Source organism: Peromyscus eremicus, chromosome 9, assembly GCF_949786415.1.
Source record: "Peromyscus eremicus chromosome 9, PerEre_H2_v1, whole genome shotgun sequence".
Taxonomy (NCBI): domain Eukaryota; kingdom Metazoa; phylum Chordata; class Mammalia; order Rodentia; family Cricetidae; genus Peromyscus; species Peromyscus eremicus.
The window spans coordinates 58047875-58064139 of record NC_081425.1 but is presented as its reverse complement, the minus strand read 5'-3'; the positions used below and the strand labels follow the sequence as shown (position 1 = coordinate 58064139).

Genomic DNA, 16265 nt, shown 5'->3' with positions numbered 1-16265 from the left:
TGAGATCCTTTAGAGAAGAGTGAGAGGCCACACAACAAAGCCTGTATCCTCACTGTGTGTGAGGAAATGTTCCTGTACGTCCTCCTGCTTGGAAACTCACTGTTTGCCTGGGCTTGGGTTTGGTGATCCAGATCACGAACCCTTCTATCTGGGAAAGGGCAAACTGGAAAGAATTTTGGTCACAGCCCAGATGTTTTAAAGGGGGATTTGGTCAGACCCAGCCTCATAGTCACACTGTCACATCTACTGCCCCTTCTTTTTTGTTTATAATTCATGGTCAAGCACATGATCCTTCCTAGCTGGGTGTTATCAACCTCCTCGTCTTACAGGTAAGTAGAAGTGGGCAAAATCATGCCCGATTCTTAGGCCTGTCAACTCCCAGTTCTGAGCTCTTACCCCCCACCACTGCCATTAAACACCACCACTTCATTTCCCCAGCACACTGCGTCCTGGAAGGGCTGCAATAACTGCAATGGGGTCTACATGGAGCCTTGCTGGGTCTGATGAAAAGTGGATGTGACCTTCCCAAGAAGATGAGATGAGGAAGAAGAGCCCCTGTGAAGGACAGGGCACTGGCCAGAGCTGAAGGCATGGTGCAACAATGATGTGAGAAAAGCTAAAGACTAGATTGGAAGCTGAAGCCTTGACAAAGAGAGGGACCCTGAAGGGAGACGCTAGAGGGGCGGGAGCGGGGGGTGCAAATAAACAGCTTGGGGGCGGGGGGGGGGGGGGAATAGCTGAGGTCACGTGTCTGGAGGAGAAAGGAACGCAAGGGGGCATGCAGAATGTGACAGGATGCATTCAGCAAATGCCAGGTATGGCAGGTTGAGCAACAGAACTGGGGAAAGTCTTTGGGATTTAAGTCTGTCACAGTGAAGACCATGGAAGAGTCAACACGTCTCTACCGTTGAGCACAAAAAAAACAAAAACAAACAAACAAACAAACAAAAAACAAAAAAAACCATGGTGCTTCGTTTGCTTTGGCAACTAGATGTTTGTTTCTGCTTTCCCACCCTCCCTCCTCTCTCAGCATTCCCAACCGGCAGAGGTAAAAGTGTGAGGAACACAGACCCCCTCCATAGTGCCAATACCTTCCTCTTCTGCCGTCTCTCCATCTCTTTAAAGGTTCCCATGGTAGAGCCCCCGAACAGCTCTAAGGCTGCGTGCACACCCACTTTCAGAGTTAAACTGAAGTGAAGTGAAGTGCTTGCGTCCCACAAGCTCTTTCCGAGCCCTAATACGAACCTGCGTCTCTCAATCCCGCAAGGCAGCCCCGCCCCTCAGCTTCACGTGGTTGGTAGCGCGTCGCGCACACCTGACGTCAGCAGTACGCGCCCCCGTGCAGCCTTCTGCCCGGCGTGCGCGCCCGGGGGCTTGCTCCCGTATCCTCTCCTCAGGCTCCTCATAACCGTTGGACTCCCGGCCAGAGGCAGCGCTCGGCAGACTCGCGACAATGTCGATGCTGGCGGAGCGTGAGTGTCGGCCGAGCTGGGCGACCGAGTAAAGGGTTGATGGGCACGGGTCACTAAGATGACCGGGGGGGGGGGGGGGGGGGGGTGTGTCCGAGTTCTGGGTGGGGACCGCAGTGACTGCCGGGTCCGCGCGGGGCAGATAACGATGTCCTCGAGATTCTGTTCCTGGTACTAAAGTCTCGGGTCGCACGTTCACGTGTGCGTTCCGAAATTCAGGGCACCAAGTCCCAGGCTGTCCCTCGCGCTGGCCATCGTGGCCACCTGGGAGGATTCTTTCACTTTCTCCAGGCCCAAGTGTCCCGGGGGTTCCAAAAAGACGGGTCCCGTAGCGTTGCTTCAGGCTCTGAAATTGAACTGTCCAAGATGTGTGTTGGACCTAGAGAAGCAAAGAGAAGGATTACAAGGGCCACACACTGATTAGCCCGTGGCGTGCGGGGCGGGGGGCGTGCAGGCTGATGAAGGGTTCTAAGTGAGACGGAGAGGCTATCTGTGGTTAGAAGCGACGTTGCTTCTTGGTCTTTGACACTTACCATCACTCTGAAGGCCACCAACTCCCTTCCTCAGAGGCTACTTTTGCTTCTAAATGATACGTGTAGCTGTGGATTCTTGCCACCAGTAGTAGGCAGTCGTGTCGTGGTCCCAAAGAACTAGTTTTTAACTTTTCCTGAAAGTTGTGTAGCTATCAAGGAACATAAGAACAATGTATGTTTTAGTGATTCTTATTCCCCATCTGCCACTACCCTACTGCCACCTCTGATCCCTCATTGCCACTCCTGGTCCCCTCTTTGTAGTTTACCCCCACTCTGTTTTCATGGAGTATACTGCACACACCCTGCAGGCAGCTCAATAGTTGGACGGACTGGAGGGTGCCCTTTCTAGGTAGATCAGTTGATTCGACCCTCTTCTAGGCAATTCAACTGGTCTCTACTTCCATGAAACTGGGCTAGTTTCTGCCTCATCCAGGCTTAAAAATCTTAGTGAGGTGATTACATCAATACAGTCTAGAGTGTTGGCAGTGGTATACAGGGAAGAACAACTGACCTGGCCACCAGTTCCTTACGTAGCATGGCAATGCATCTTGTGTAAGTATGTGACAGGGATGGATGCATTTCTGATGGGAAGGGTAGGCTCCTTACAAGCTTTGATCAGAGATCCCTGACAGGCATTCTCCAGACATGGATCGGACACACACATGCAGAACACCAACTAATACAGCTGTCTTTACTGTGTTCATTAGCGAGATAGTGTTGTGCTGGGTATATATCAGGCTGTTGAGCTAGGTGGGACAAGTTTTTGGATCAGCTTTCCCCCCCCAGGCATAACATTGAGAATTTGAGTCCAGCTCAGTTTGGTTTGTGGTGGGTTGGTTTGTTTTGTTTTTTCCTGCCGGTGTGTTTATGAAAGGATTCTTGGTTTTGCTGGGGTATGTACAGGTAAGGGTCCCTACTGACTTTACATGCAGCACAGTGAGCCCCTGACTAGAGGCTGTGTTGTTTTCAGTTGGGTTATGAGGCTCTTGATGACGGTATGCTTGCATGGATGCAGTGGGTGAGCAGTAATGCTACTCAACCTCCAGATTTCTTACTGGGCCGCAGTTGACTTGGGAAGTTCTGTTGACCCTGTGGGTTCTTTTTCTGCCTTAGTTTTTCCTCAAAATTTTAACAGTGAAGCCAAATGTGGTGGCTTGTACCCATCTCCAGCATGTGTGGGGCTAAGACTAGAAGATTGCCACCAATTCAAGGCCACCCTAGGCTACAGAGCTAGGCTGTCTCAGATAAAGATGCAAACAATTAAAGTGTAGTGATGAACTTGAGTTCTTGGTGGTCAGTTATTTATTTATATTCATTTCACAAAAAAGTCTCATGACACCCAAAGCAGTTCCCCTGTTTCAGCTATTTGTCCCTTCCTTCCTTTTTTCCTTTCTTCTTTCTTCCTTTATTTTTTCTCCTTCTTTCTCGTTCCTTCATATATTGATACATCTTTATCAGGTGCTAGCTATAGGCAAAGTGCTTTTTATTTTCCTCCTTGCAATGAAGCATAATGATGAAGAACTGAACATATTCAGGGATATAGAGTGAGAGGACACATAAAAGATGGATATAAACACCACAGTGCAGTAGAATGTGAAGTGCCACAGATTGTCCTGGAGGCTCAGTGAATACATCATGAATACATTATGGTATTTAATAAGAAGGGAGGTATCTTATTATCTATTAGTCATGATATACAATTGACTCTCCCTAAGGTCATAATGACTTGTGTACTGTGGATTAAGAATAGAAATTGAGCCGGTGGCACTTGGGAGGCAGAGCCAGGTGGATCTCTGTGAGTTTAAGGCCAGCCTGGTCTACAGAGCGAGATCCAGGACAGGCACCAAAACTACACAGAGAAACCCTGTCTCAAAAAACCAAAAAAAAAAGAATAGAAGTTGATCTGGGCATAGAATGTGGAGGCAGGAGGGTCAGGAGTTCAAGGTCTTTCTTAGTTACATAGTAAATTTAAGGTTAGCCTGAGCACTACATGAATCTCCCTCTCACCCCCGCCCCAAATAAGTTTTGAAATCTATAGGACCTTGGTTTGTATAAAAGGTTTGGGTTTTACTTGGAGACATTAGGCAGATATTATTCTCCTGGACTCGGGTTTTCTCATCTGAAAGGTAGAAAGGTAAGAATATCTCCCTTCATTGAGATACTGTGGAAATTGAGTGTAATATCTATGTAGTGTTCGGCCTATAACAGGAAGCAATGCATATCAAGGTGACTGCACCTGCTGCTGTGGTCACTGCAGCTGCCAGTGAGTATGAAGGGGGTGACAAGAGAGGCTTTGGTTGTTGCCAGTGACTGGATGTGGAAGGCTCAAATAGTAGTCTATCAGGTTTTTATTTTGCTTTCTCTCTTAGAGGGAATATTTTACTTTGAATTTTACGAAGTCAGTTTACATTCCAGGAATGTATAGTTATAGGGAAAAACAGGAAAAAGAGTCTATTAGCCCCTTGGACATTGAATGTGTCCTGTTACGTGCAAGCATGTACTGATTTGCAGGTGCTCAAGACAGGTTTTCATTTACAGGTCGGCGGAAGCAGAAATGGACTCTGGATCCCAGAAACACTGCATGGAGTAATGATGATTCCAAATTTGGCCAGAGGATGCTTGAGAAGATGGGGTGGTCTAAAGGAAAGGTATTTTATCAAAAGTCTAAAGTATCCATGCCAAGCCAGGAGATTACGAATCAGAAACTAGCCTTCATAGAGTCTGGGAGAACTTTGTGCTTTAGATCAGTAATTGATTTTGGAGAACTAAATTGTGACCAAGTGGTAAAATTAGACTGGACCCTGGATTCCAGCCAGGTCTTCTGGTTCCTGCTGTGATTAGTATCTTTCTTAGCTATCTTTTAATTCATTACATGTGGAATCATACTTAAGCTTCAGTTTTGTGTTTCCAAGAATGGTACTTCATTGTTCTTTTAGTAGATGCATGCTTTCTCGAATCCCTTATATTCCACTCACTCCTGACTACAGTGGGGCTTCTGATGTGAAACTACTTCCTGCTTCTGTCAGGGTTGCAGGGCTCTTGCTGAATCCAGTGGGTATGAGATGTCCTTAATTACCTCCCCCTCAGCAGTGCTCCGCACAGTGGCTGCTTTGTTGAACTTCGTGGTTGTAGTATTACTACCCTTTTCTCTCCTTGTTTTTTTATCATTTCAATCACCTCTCAGTCATGGCCATCTTCTTCCTCTATACTTTTGAGCTATGGAGCCACTTTGCATACTCTGCTCAGGCGATCACATTAATTACCATGCTCTGAATTATGCCTCCTGGCTGTGATACTTGAGTGGCCACCTCAAGGTTATTTTTTATCATAAGCCTCTTGTCCCCTCAAATCTTCTCCTTTCCAAGTTTTCCTGATTTTCAAAGATGGTGCTAACTACCCAAGCATTCAGGCAATGCCACCTCCCATTTCCCTCTTTTCCTCCTCTGTCCATTTCACCGTACAACAACCAGAAGGGCCCTCAAACTGAACTTTAGATCTTGTTGCTCCCCTGCTGAAGATGTTTCCAAGGATTAAAATCTACATCTCTGCTCCAACTTTCAAGGCCCTGTGATGTTTGATCTCCATTTTTTTTATCCAGTTCCCATTCACCTAGCTGAAGCCTCCCTGGAGGTCTTCCACATCCTGAAGTCCGTCAAGGTCTTTCTCACTTACAGTCTCTGCACTTGCTGTTCCTATGACCTACAACCTTAGGAGTGAGAGCTAGGTGAGAGCAGGGACCTGGAGTGCTCCTCCACCTTCTTTCTTGATGCCATGTTGCAGTATCAAGTAACAGAGAATGCCATGTGCTCCACATGCTCCTGTGGGCTTCTGCCACTTGCTGTAGCTGTGCCCTGCTTCAGAACATCCACAAGAGGTGTGCTCTACACAGTGTTGGTCCTTCGTGGACTCTGTATTGGTCCTTAGGTTCAAGAATCAGCAGTCACAATTAAGAGTGCATCTTTGGTGCTGCAGACGTTATCTTCCAGAACCCTCTGGGCCAGTGGTTCTCAACCTCACTAATGCTGTGACTTTTATACAGTTCCTCATGTTGTGATGACCCCCAGTCATAAAATTATTTCATTACTACTTTATAACTAATTTTGCTCCTGTTACAGATAGTAATGTAAATATCTGAGATGCAGGATATCTGATATCTGACCCCTGTGAAAGGGCTGTTCAATCAACCCTTAAGGGGTTGTAACCCACAGGTTGAGAACCATTGTTCTGGGCTGTCTGCTTTGAATAGATGGTGAAGAAAGAGAGACAATTTCTCTTTGTGGCTGATAGGGTTATATTTAATCTCTTTCTGTTTAATCTCCACAGGGTTTGGGGGCTCAGGAACAAGGAGCCACAGAACATATTAGAGTTAAAGTTAAAAATAACAACCTGGGACTTGGAGCTACAAACAATAATGAAGTGAGTGACTTCTGAGTGTTTTCTTTGCAGAGTTGAGTTGTGTCAGCATAAACATTGAAATTCATGCAAGTAGATGGAATGGTTTTTAATCAAGAGTATGATACCTGCTTTGGGTGAAGAAAGACATAAGGGCACTTGGCTTATCTTATCCTTATCCTGTGACATGCATCCACCACCTTGCCTTGTCCTCCTGGATCCTTTACTTAGATATGGCCTAGAGAGACACTCCTGCTTTATGGCTGAACTTTGTAAAAAGTCTTTTCAACGAAATGTTCATTTCAGCACAGAACCAATTTTTATCTTTGCCTGTATCCTAATAGTAGTTTGTCTTATACTGTGGGTGACTTTGAGAGTGGGAAATGATGTAAGAGAGCTGGCTTGTTTCTGACTGTTGGTGTCCCCAGTTATCACATGTCCTCTTGAACACAGACTCTGCACTTGCAAGGTTAGTACCGACTGCTCCTTTTCATTTGGAGTCAGACCTGGGAGCTTTGATCCTGAACTCTGGTAGCTAACAGAATCCAGTAAAAACAAACAAACAAACTGGGAGAATGACTTTATGTAAACTGAATTGCTTAGAGTAATTTGGTGTCTCTGACTAGAACAGCTAAGATTTTCTGGAGTAACAACTAAAATTTTAGCCACTAAAGAAAGAGTTTCTGTAAGGCTAACGAAATGCTGTTTTGAGAAACACGAAACATGCTATACTTTCATTCTTAGGAGAACTGTGTTCTGTAAACCTATTTGTACACCTTAACTCTTAAGCTTTCTTAATAAGAAATGCTTATGTAAAGTTATATATATATCCTGCTCAGAAACCCTGCTGCCCACTGGGTCATATTGTTTTGAGGTCACTCTTAGTGGACACCTTGCAAGTAGGAACTTGTTGATTCAGAGACTTGGGATGTTCTTCCACAGAGTTCTGTAAAGTTGCTGCTGACAAAAGTGTTCAGTTCAGCAGAGTAGTCCAAGCTGTGCTGAGCCAAGAGGAGGGCTGTGCTCTCACTGCTCTTGTCTGTCATGTCCATGGTGTGGGTCATTCCCTCCCTGCCCCCCAAGACTTATTTATTTTATTTTATGGGTATGGGTATTTTACCTGTGCATATGTGACTGTACCACATGCTTGCAGTACCCACGGATGTCAGAAGAAGGCATGGGATCCTCTGGAACTGGAATTACAGACAGATGTGAGCCACCATGTGGGTGCTGGGGATTGAACCTGTGTCCTCAGCAAGAGCAGCCAGTGCTCTTATCTGCTGAGTCATGTCTCCAGTCTCCAATAGACTCTGTGTGAAAAAATAATAATTTTATATTGTTTTAGTGTAATATTTAACACACACTTTGCCCATTGCTTTGTTTTTGCTCTGACTTAACTATGGGTGAGCCATATACCATTGAAATACAGGTTTGAGCTTCCAAGCAGGTTCCTCTCATTATATGTATATTTTGTTGACTTTGTAGTCCTGGGGACCAAACCTGAGACTTTACACATGCTAGATAAGGACTCCACTACTGAGCTTTGCCCTAGATGCTCCAGCTCTTCTATGGATCTGCATAAATCTTATTTCAAGTTTATACTATTTCTTGAATCCAGTTAAATTGATTAAATAATAGTTTGATGTCTGTCATAGGTGCCACAGTAGAGAGAGTAGCTCACTGAAATGCTAAGCCTTCATTTTCCGAAGGAGCAGAGGAGTACAGTCTTTTTTTTTTTTTTTTTTTTTTTTTTTGGTTTTTCGAGACAGGGTTTCTCTGTGTAGCTTTGCGCCTTTCCTGGAGCTCACTTGGTAGCCCAGGCTGGCCTCAAACTCACAGAGATCCGCCTGGCTCTGCCTCCCGAGTGCTGGGATTAAAGGCGTGCGCCACCACCGCCCGGCCAAGAGGAGTACAGTCTTAAAAGAGACCGACACCCAGCTAGCTCACTCCAGTTACTTTATTCCAACATATGCAAGGTTAATCAGAGCTGGGAAAGGCTCCAACGACCACGGTCATCCTGCTCTTGCTGCCTGTGAGAGCAGACAACCCACACAAATCTCAGTCATATTCAAAAGTAAGAACTCCAGGCTTGCCAGGAGTGTCTTAGGACCAAGGTCGGTGCAGCTGCAAGCTCTCATGGAGCACCAACTGTAGATTCTCCAGAGAAACAACATTTCTTCAAGATTTAAATAGTCTCAGAACAATTTCTCAGTCTCTGCTGATTAACCCAAACATAGCAAAGGCTTTGCTGAACACTTATCTCAAAGCCAGACACAAAGGCTTTAGTATAGATTTCACTACAAAGAAATATTTTAATAAACATGTACAATTTCATATTAACGGCCAGATTTCGGTTAGATGTCTGTATCAGCAGTATAGTAAGCTTCGGGGTTGCCTCTCACACTTTTTGGTGCTTCCAGGACAACTGGATTGCTCACCAGGATGACTTCAACCAGCTTTTGGCAGCACTCAACACTTGCCACAGTCAGGACACAGCAGGTAAGGACACTAACACTGCTGCTCCTCCATCGTAAGTGCGTTTCACTGTGGACCTTTGAGATCCCAGAGTTGGCTGACGGAAGCAGTTACCAGTACTCGGTTGTTTATATTTTAATGGTACTGTCACTGAATGCGCTCTTGCCCACTGATCATCTTGCTGGTCCTAGAGACATTTTCCATTGTCACAGCTATGGACATGTTACTGGTATCTGGTAATACCAGAACTGTGGCTATACATCCTGTAGCATAGACAGCTGTGCCCCACAGCAAAGAATGCCTAGCTTTCTTGGAGGAAACAGCAGGGCATATTAAGAAGGCCACATGGGTGCTTTAGATCCTGGTAGTGCTGGTAGTCTAACCCTGGAAGAAGTGATGAAGGGGTTCACTTTATACTTCTTCAACTGTACAGGTTTTAAATATATGCTATGCACATGTTACGATAGAAGAATTGTGAACATTACTTGTCTTTCTGGCAGACTTAAAGTAAAATACAGCATATGTAATTAACGCTATGTAAAGACTAAAATGAAAGTTAGCTAATGAGTGACCGATACAGCCTTTGGCTACCAGAGAATCCACCTTAGTGAGTATCTGGTGACATCTAAGTGTCATGACTAGTGCATCACTCAAGCATGAGATGCCTTTATCACCAGTGTCCTCATGGACCTTTGAACCTGGGATCCTTTTCTCAGAGATGCCCACACTCTGTTCTTAGAGAAAACTGTTTTGCTCTGGTTTGGCATTGTCACTGTTACTTAGTGCTTGGGCCTCAGAAAGTGCTTGTAACTTTCAGGCTACAGAATCCATCCCAAGACCTGATCTACTCCAAGACCTCAAAAAGTTCTTGCATGGGTTGTGTGGATAGAGAAGAGGTTCCATTTCCCCCAGTCTGATGATGTCACGATCACTGTTTACTAGGTGAGAGGTACCATTTTAGTAGTGTTGGGACCCTGTCTCACTCAGGACAGGTTTCCCTTGTCCTACACTGATGGCTGAAGCTAGGCTGCATCACTACAACAGCCCGTCCTGGAATGTTTAAGTAAGAGCAGGCAGCGAGCGTTCCAAAGGACCCAGAGGATTGAGTTGTTTGTCAGGAAGGCTGTGACTGACTTCACAAATGACACTTGCCTTCTTCATCCTCCTCCAGGGTTAATCTCCGTGGGCTTCCTTTTCTTTGGTGCCCAAACCTGGGAAAAATTTAAATGTCAAAGCTGCAACTGTCCACCTGTAGATAACTCCTGTCCAGACCACTAGAGGGAGCCATGCATTTAGAGAAGCTTGTCTGTGGCTCCACTGCCGTCTAGAACTGGAAGGCGCCTTCAGAAGATTCCTTTAGGGAAAGTCTGTTCCCAGGACAGACCTGGAGAGCTAACAGGTTATCTTCCTTTTTTGAATGCAATGTCTTCATCCAAATGAATTTTTTTACCAGTCATGCATTGCTTGCATTCAATTGTAGATGGCATAGGAACCTAGTATTCTTTTCTGTTTGTTAAGATCCCTTAGTAAATTCAAACTGTTTGCCTTCTAGCTAAGCAGACATTTTGTGTTTTCCTCTTGTAGAACACAAAAATCAGAATGTTCTTTTAAATTTCACTTTTAAAAGTTACCTTGTTTCACACACTTAGGTGTGGTAGGTGTTTATAATCCCAGCACTTGGGAGGAAGAGGTGGGAGGATCACAAGTACAGTGTTAGCCTCGTGTAAATTGTCAGTTCATGGCCAGCCCGTGCTACACGAATAGGGTGGATGGCGGGGGCTGGAGAGATAACTCCAGTAAGTGAAGTGCCTGTTGCACAAGAGTGAGGACCTGAGTTCAGATCCCCAGCAACCACACCAGAAAGACTAGTGTGTGACTGTAACTCCGGTCCTGGGGGAGCATTGGCCAGCGACCATTACCAGTCAGTGAGCTCTAGGTTCAGTGATAGACCTTGTCTCAAAAAAAATGAAGTGTAGCAAGATGCAGAAAGACACCTAACATCGTCCCCTGGCCTCCATGTGCATGTGCACACTTAACGCATACATGCATATGCACACTTAACGCACACATGCAGACATACACATGAACAAGTATATAACCCCACATATATACACAGGTGCATGTACATGCAGGAAAAGCTATCCTGTCTCACTTAGACATACCCTGACAGGTTCACACTAGCATTTTGATGGCACTTCCTCATAGTAACCGCATATTAACCTTCTGATATTTTGCCACTCATTATTTTAAATATTTTGGGATGGAAACTGGGTTGCTGAGAAGTGATGAAGTGCAAAGTTGTGGTTTGAAGCAGCATCCTCAAGTTCTACTCACATATCCCCTGAAGAATTTTAAAAGTGTGCTCTGTCACACATTTTTAGATCAACATCCAAAAGATTTTAAAGCCACAAGTACATTTCCAAAGGATGTAATTTCTGGTTCATGGAAAAAATATTGACATTTTAAGGAAAATTAAATTAAAAAATTTAAAATAATTATTTAAAAATTATCACTTTTAAATGTGCCCCATGTGCTGGAAATGGCATTTATTTTATAGCAACCCTAAATGCCTGTAGTGAGTGCCAGATGCATCACAGTTTGATATCTATTGTCTCTGAAGTATGCAAATACATACACCTCTGTAGGGTCAGAGAGGCTCTATTTCATAATTCCTTTCCTCTGAAATAACATTTCCATTTCACATTGTATTTTATGTTAATACATTTTTATTTTTAAACTTTTTAAAAAATATTTGTTGGTGTTTTGAGTTAGAGTCTTACTAGGTAGTCCATGGTGGCCTTACATTCATGATCTTCTTGCCTTACCCCTGCCCCCCCAATACTGTGATTGTAAATTTGCACCACTGTGACCAGCCTTACACCCTTTTTCAGTTGGTCCCATTTCTCTACCACAGCACAGACAGAACATTTTGTTTCCTAGTGATCTCAGCACTCAGTACAGATGGTTTCCTTTGGGTTAAGTGGCCATAGTAATTAGTGGATTACTATTAGGACAACTAGAAAACGCATTGTAAATTCAGACGAATACTCAAAAATAAACCAGGGAAATCTCTGGCATTGTGTCTTGATAAGATGAGTGGAGAGGTTGGTTTTGATGAGAAGATGGGGCCCTGTTACCCATATTTGGGTTCCTCATTGATGCCAGGGAGAGAGCTGACCTCCTTAAAGTGGGGTGGAGACACGTGGGAAAGGAGAGCATGTGGATTGTACCCTCAGCTCGGAGACATGCCTGTGGACCCCCAGAGATAAACTGATCCCCTGAGCTCAATCCAGACTCAGGCGTCCTTCCACAGGGACGTTTAAACTCAGAAGGTGCCTCCTGAACTGAGAGCAGCTCTGGTAGGCCACAGCACAGTGGCTTAGGGGATGCTCTCAGTAACCCATGCTGAGCACTGTCTCCGAGCTGAAGCACCGTCTTCACAGTTCCCAGCCTGCTCTGCTTCACGCTCTGTTTTGAAAGTACTAGGAACTCCTGGGGAGATCATGGCTACCTAAGATGTGGCTCAGTGGTCATGCTGGAATCAACCCACCATTCTTTATTGCAGGTGATTAAATAATATTCCAGTATCAGGCTGTGTTCAGTGTGAGCTCAGCCATATTGAAAGGCTTTTGGGTTACCTAGGTATTGTACTGCTGTGAATTAGTGCCATGAATATTCATATCTAAATTTTGGTATGAAGACATATTTTCATTTCTCTTCTTTAAAGATTTTATAAGCTAAAGAGAGCCTTGCCTGATCTTCACTTAAAAAAAACAAAAATCTCAGTCCTTTGCTAATGATTTAGTAATAAATGATGACAGTCCTATAAAAGCGTATATAAAAAAGCTCTTCAGCTTTTCTTGAAGAGAATAAGTTACATGGTGTTTGATTTTTTTCTTCCTTCTAAAGATTCCTCAGACAACAAGGAAAAGAAATCTTTTAGCCTTGAAGAAAAATCCAAAACCTCCAAAAACCGGGTTCATTATATGAAATTCACGAAAGGTAAGAGCAGGCCTTCACTTGTTGAAGTGTGTATGCTGGCACGGGGTTTCCTGAGGCATTGTGACTGGCCCTGAGCTGCAGCACTGGCTGCTTGTCTGAGATTCTGAATGGGGAGGACTGGGCAGCCTGGTGGATTGATCTGCAGCAGCCCTGGGTGGCAAGGGCTCATTATGATTGCAAGGTCCCATGCTGACTTGCCAGGTATCTTATTAAAGTGCAAATTGGGGTGCAGTAGCACCAAGAGGAGCCCAGTGGAGGCTTTAGACTGGGCAGGTCAAGTGTGGGCTGTGAATGGAAGTCAATGTTCTGTTTAGAGGAAATGGGAATGCTGTGTAGCTAGATCAAAAAATAATTTAAATTTTCTGTTCTTCAGTTTTACAGCTTTTACACTCTTTTTCAGTTCTTAATAGTTGTGGTGGATAGTTTGTCTTTTGACAGTTTGGCTCACTAATTATATCAAAATCTTCACTGTAATGACTCATAGTCCCAAGGTGACCCTTGTAGTAGTCTATACAAGTTCTCCATCTCATGGAGTATTACTGTAGCATCCCATGGCCCTGGCCAGGGTGGTGTTCAGAAACAGGGCAGTTGGAAATTGGGCAGTAAACCCTGCCTTGCTCATCACAACTTTCCTAGGCCACCTTCCACCTTCCCCATGTAGCTCATTGTGAGTGCAGCTGTTCTCTGTAGCCATTAGGTGGCACTCGTGTACAGATGAGAAGCCTTTACCTTGCTATAAACAAATCTCAGATGTTTCTGCAGAATGGCCACAAGCTACCTATTACATGCTGTACTTCATGTATGTTAGGTGCGATGGTTACTGTTTTGTGACATCCAGTTACTATTTGATTGTTCTTTGGCATATTGGATGTCTGTTTCTGCCTCTGTGCCAGGGAAGGTATATCTCTTTGCTTTGTTCTTGGCATTTGGGGGATTGCTTAACTCCCATAACCTGCCTGAGGAGCAGTGGGAGACAGAGTCTGACTGGACATGATTGATAGTAGCTGTCCTTTAGGGCCAGGACCTCAACAAGTAGAACTGTGCTTGGAAGACGTGAAAGGCGCAGCAGAGGCTGGAGTTCAGGAGCAGAGTGATTTCCAAGCACTGTGGGAAGAGAACTGGAGTCTCCTTCCTTCCCCACATGGGGTTTTAATTGCTCCTTTGTGCTCTCCCTTTCTTTTTCAGAGGCAAACACTCTTGTTGGAAGCCTATGAGGCTTCTAACCAGGACTTATCTTTAGCACACCATAACCTGCTGTAGGACAGAAAACTACTTTACTGTCCTCCGGGTCCTTTGGGGGTGAGGCAGGTAGCCCCTTAAAGAGCCCTTCTTTTTTCATTAGACCCTGTAGGAAGACTAGAGGCGCTGCAGAAGGCTGTTGCAGAGCACACAAGTGGAATTCACTTTTGGATGGCATGCAGCCTTTCCCCTTCCCTCCAAATGTATGTAGTCTTCTGATTGTCCTTTAGTGCCTGATTGCATGCCTGACTTCATCCGAAGCATTTGCTGAAGTTAGGATAAACCTCTCTACGCTGCTCTAATCTGCTGGATACTGGCTGTGACTGCTTTCTATTTCTAGTTCAGCCACTCCCTTGCTGGTGACCCTGTCAAACTGCTTGGTGCATTAGGCCTTCATTTCTCTCTCACAGTGAGGTGTGTGTATTTTTTAGCCTTGCTCCTGAAGAAAGGAGGCCTTGGAGTGCAGAGAAGGAGGAGCTGGAGGTATATTGTGCTAGAAGGAGAAGAGGTGTCAGGAAATAGAAGACCCAAAGGCTGGAAAGGAGTGAACATAAGAAAGGAGTGAAAATCCAGGTAGTATAGGAAACAGCAGACACCACCATCTGCACTGTCCAGTGGAAGTTGGTGTTACAGTTCTTTTAATTTCCTAGAAGCTGTTTCTTTTCACTTGGTCTTGTCTCTGGGTGTGATGATAACCATAAACTGTTAGATTGTTCTAAAGGAGCCTGTCTGGGTCAGAGGAAACTGGCTCTCCCAGACATCCTGAACTATTTCCCTTCCTTCAAATTCTGTCTCCTCCTCTGTAACTTGAGGAGGTATTTGCAAGCTGCTCTGAAGCCCAGCTAGACTGTCCTGTGGTTTGTGAGACATGACCCTTCATATGGAACTCATGCTTTTCCAGCCTGTGGAAAAAGGGACTGGAATGTTCACAATCCAAGTTTCTGTCTAGTTCCTTTTGCTAATGAGGATGAGTCACGTGGTAAGTCCCCGTGTGTCCAGAAAACTAAAATGTAGGTGGTGCTCTGTATAGCCTGCTCAGGGCCTTCCCAGAGCAAGGGCTGGCGATTGTACTGGTGCACACCTTTAGTCCCAGCACTGGGGAGGCAGAGGCATGCTGATCTGCATCCAAGGCCAGCCTGGTCTACACAGTGAGTTCCAGGCTAGCCAGGGCTACATAGTGAGACCCTGTCTCAAAGAAACACTGCAGAATACCTGGCCAGAGCTAATGGTACTGTAATATCTACTATTGCCTAAATTCTGCCTACATCATTTTAGTCCTGATGCATAGTTACTCCTTTGTGTAGCTTCTACTTGATTTTGATTTGAAATAACTAAATATGAATTTTAAGTTACTATCATCCATATTTGTTCAAAACCTAGCTCCTTGCCGGGCGATGGTGGCGCACGTCTTTAATCCCAGCACTCGGGAGGCAGAGCCAGGCAGATCTCTGTTCGAGTTCGAGGCCAACCTGGTCTACAGAGCAAGATCCAGGACAGGCACCAAAGCTACACAGAGAAACCATCTCGAAAAACCAAAAAAAAAAAAAAATCTAGCTCCTCCTACAGTTAGACCATGGTTGTAAGGGGCATGCTTTCTTATTTAATTTAGTCTTATTGACTGAATTATGTAAATGAATTTTGAAGCAACTGAAGCTACCCAGATAAACCTGTTTTTTAATTTACAAATATATTTACTAAGCCAGCATTTCTTTAGGGTGGGCTACAGCTATATTTAATCAATCTTATATCTATGTGTTATAGTCTATTTGCTTCCCAGGTGCCAGACTGGAGGATGCAGTTGGCATTTGTCAACTCTGGGAGTTACACTCCTTCTCTCAGTGACCACTATGATCATCTGGAAAACATGATAACCATGATTGATAGCTAAGTAGCTAAGGCTGTCCTGAGTGCAACATTCCTCTGTGAAACCCTACACCCAGCCTTGCATGGACTTCCTTATGTCTGTTTGGCTCCTGGAAGCCTTTCTTCCTGGTTCTTGAGATGCAGTTGTAGCTGAGCTAAAACAGCCACAGCTGGACAGATAACATGTTTTCTGCATTGTTCGGTTTTTCTGTTGATCATTTTGTCAAAGATCTAATTTGTTAACAGTTTTTGTTGGGATTTTACCATAGTTCTGAAGCTACAATCCCTTCGA

At 44.6% G+C, this 16265-nt stretch overlaps 1 protein-coding gene across 1 annotated transcript in view; it reads left to right on the top strand.

The window, feature by feature from the left end:
* The first annotated feature begins 1320 nt into the window (after positions 1-1320).
* The window catches only part of Pinx1 (PIN2 (TERF1) interacting telomerase inhibitor 1), a 60905-nt gene continuing 45960 nt past the window's right edge, over positions 1321-16265 (top strand). Inside the window, exons 1-5 of the mRNA XM_059273491.1 lie at positions 1321-1472; positions 4541-4650; positions 6326-6418; positions 8815-8893; positions 12779-12871. Coding sequence (XP_059129474.1) covers positions 1454-1472; positions 4541-4650; positions 6326-6418; positions 8815-8893; positions 12779-12871 — 394 coding nt within the window. The 5' untranslated portion in view covers positions 1321-1453. The remainder of the gene's footprint in view (positions 1473-4540; positions 4651-6325; positions 6419-8814; positions 8894-12778; positions 12872-16265) is intronic.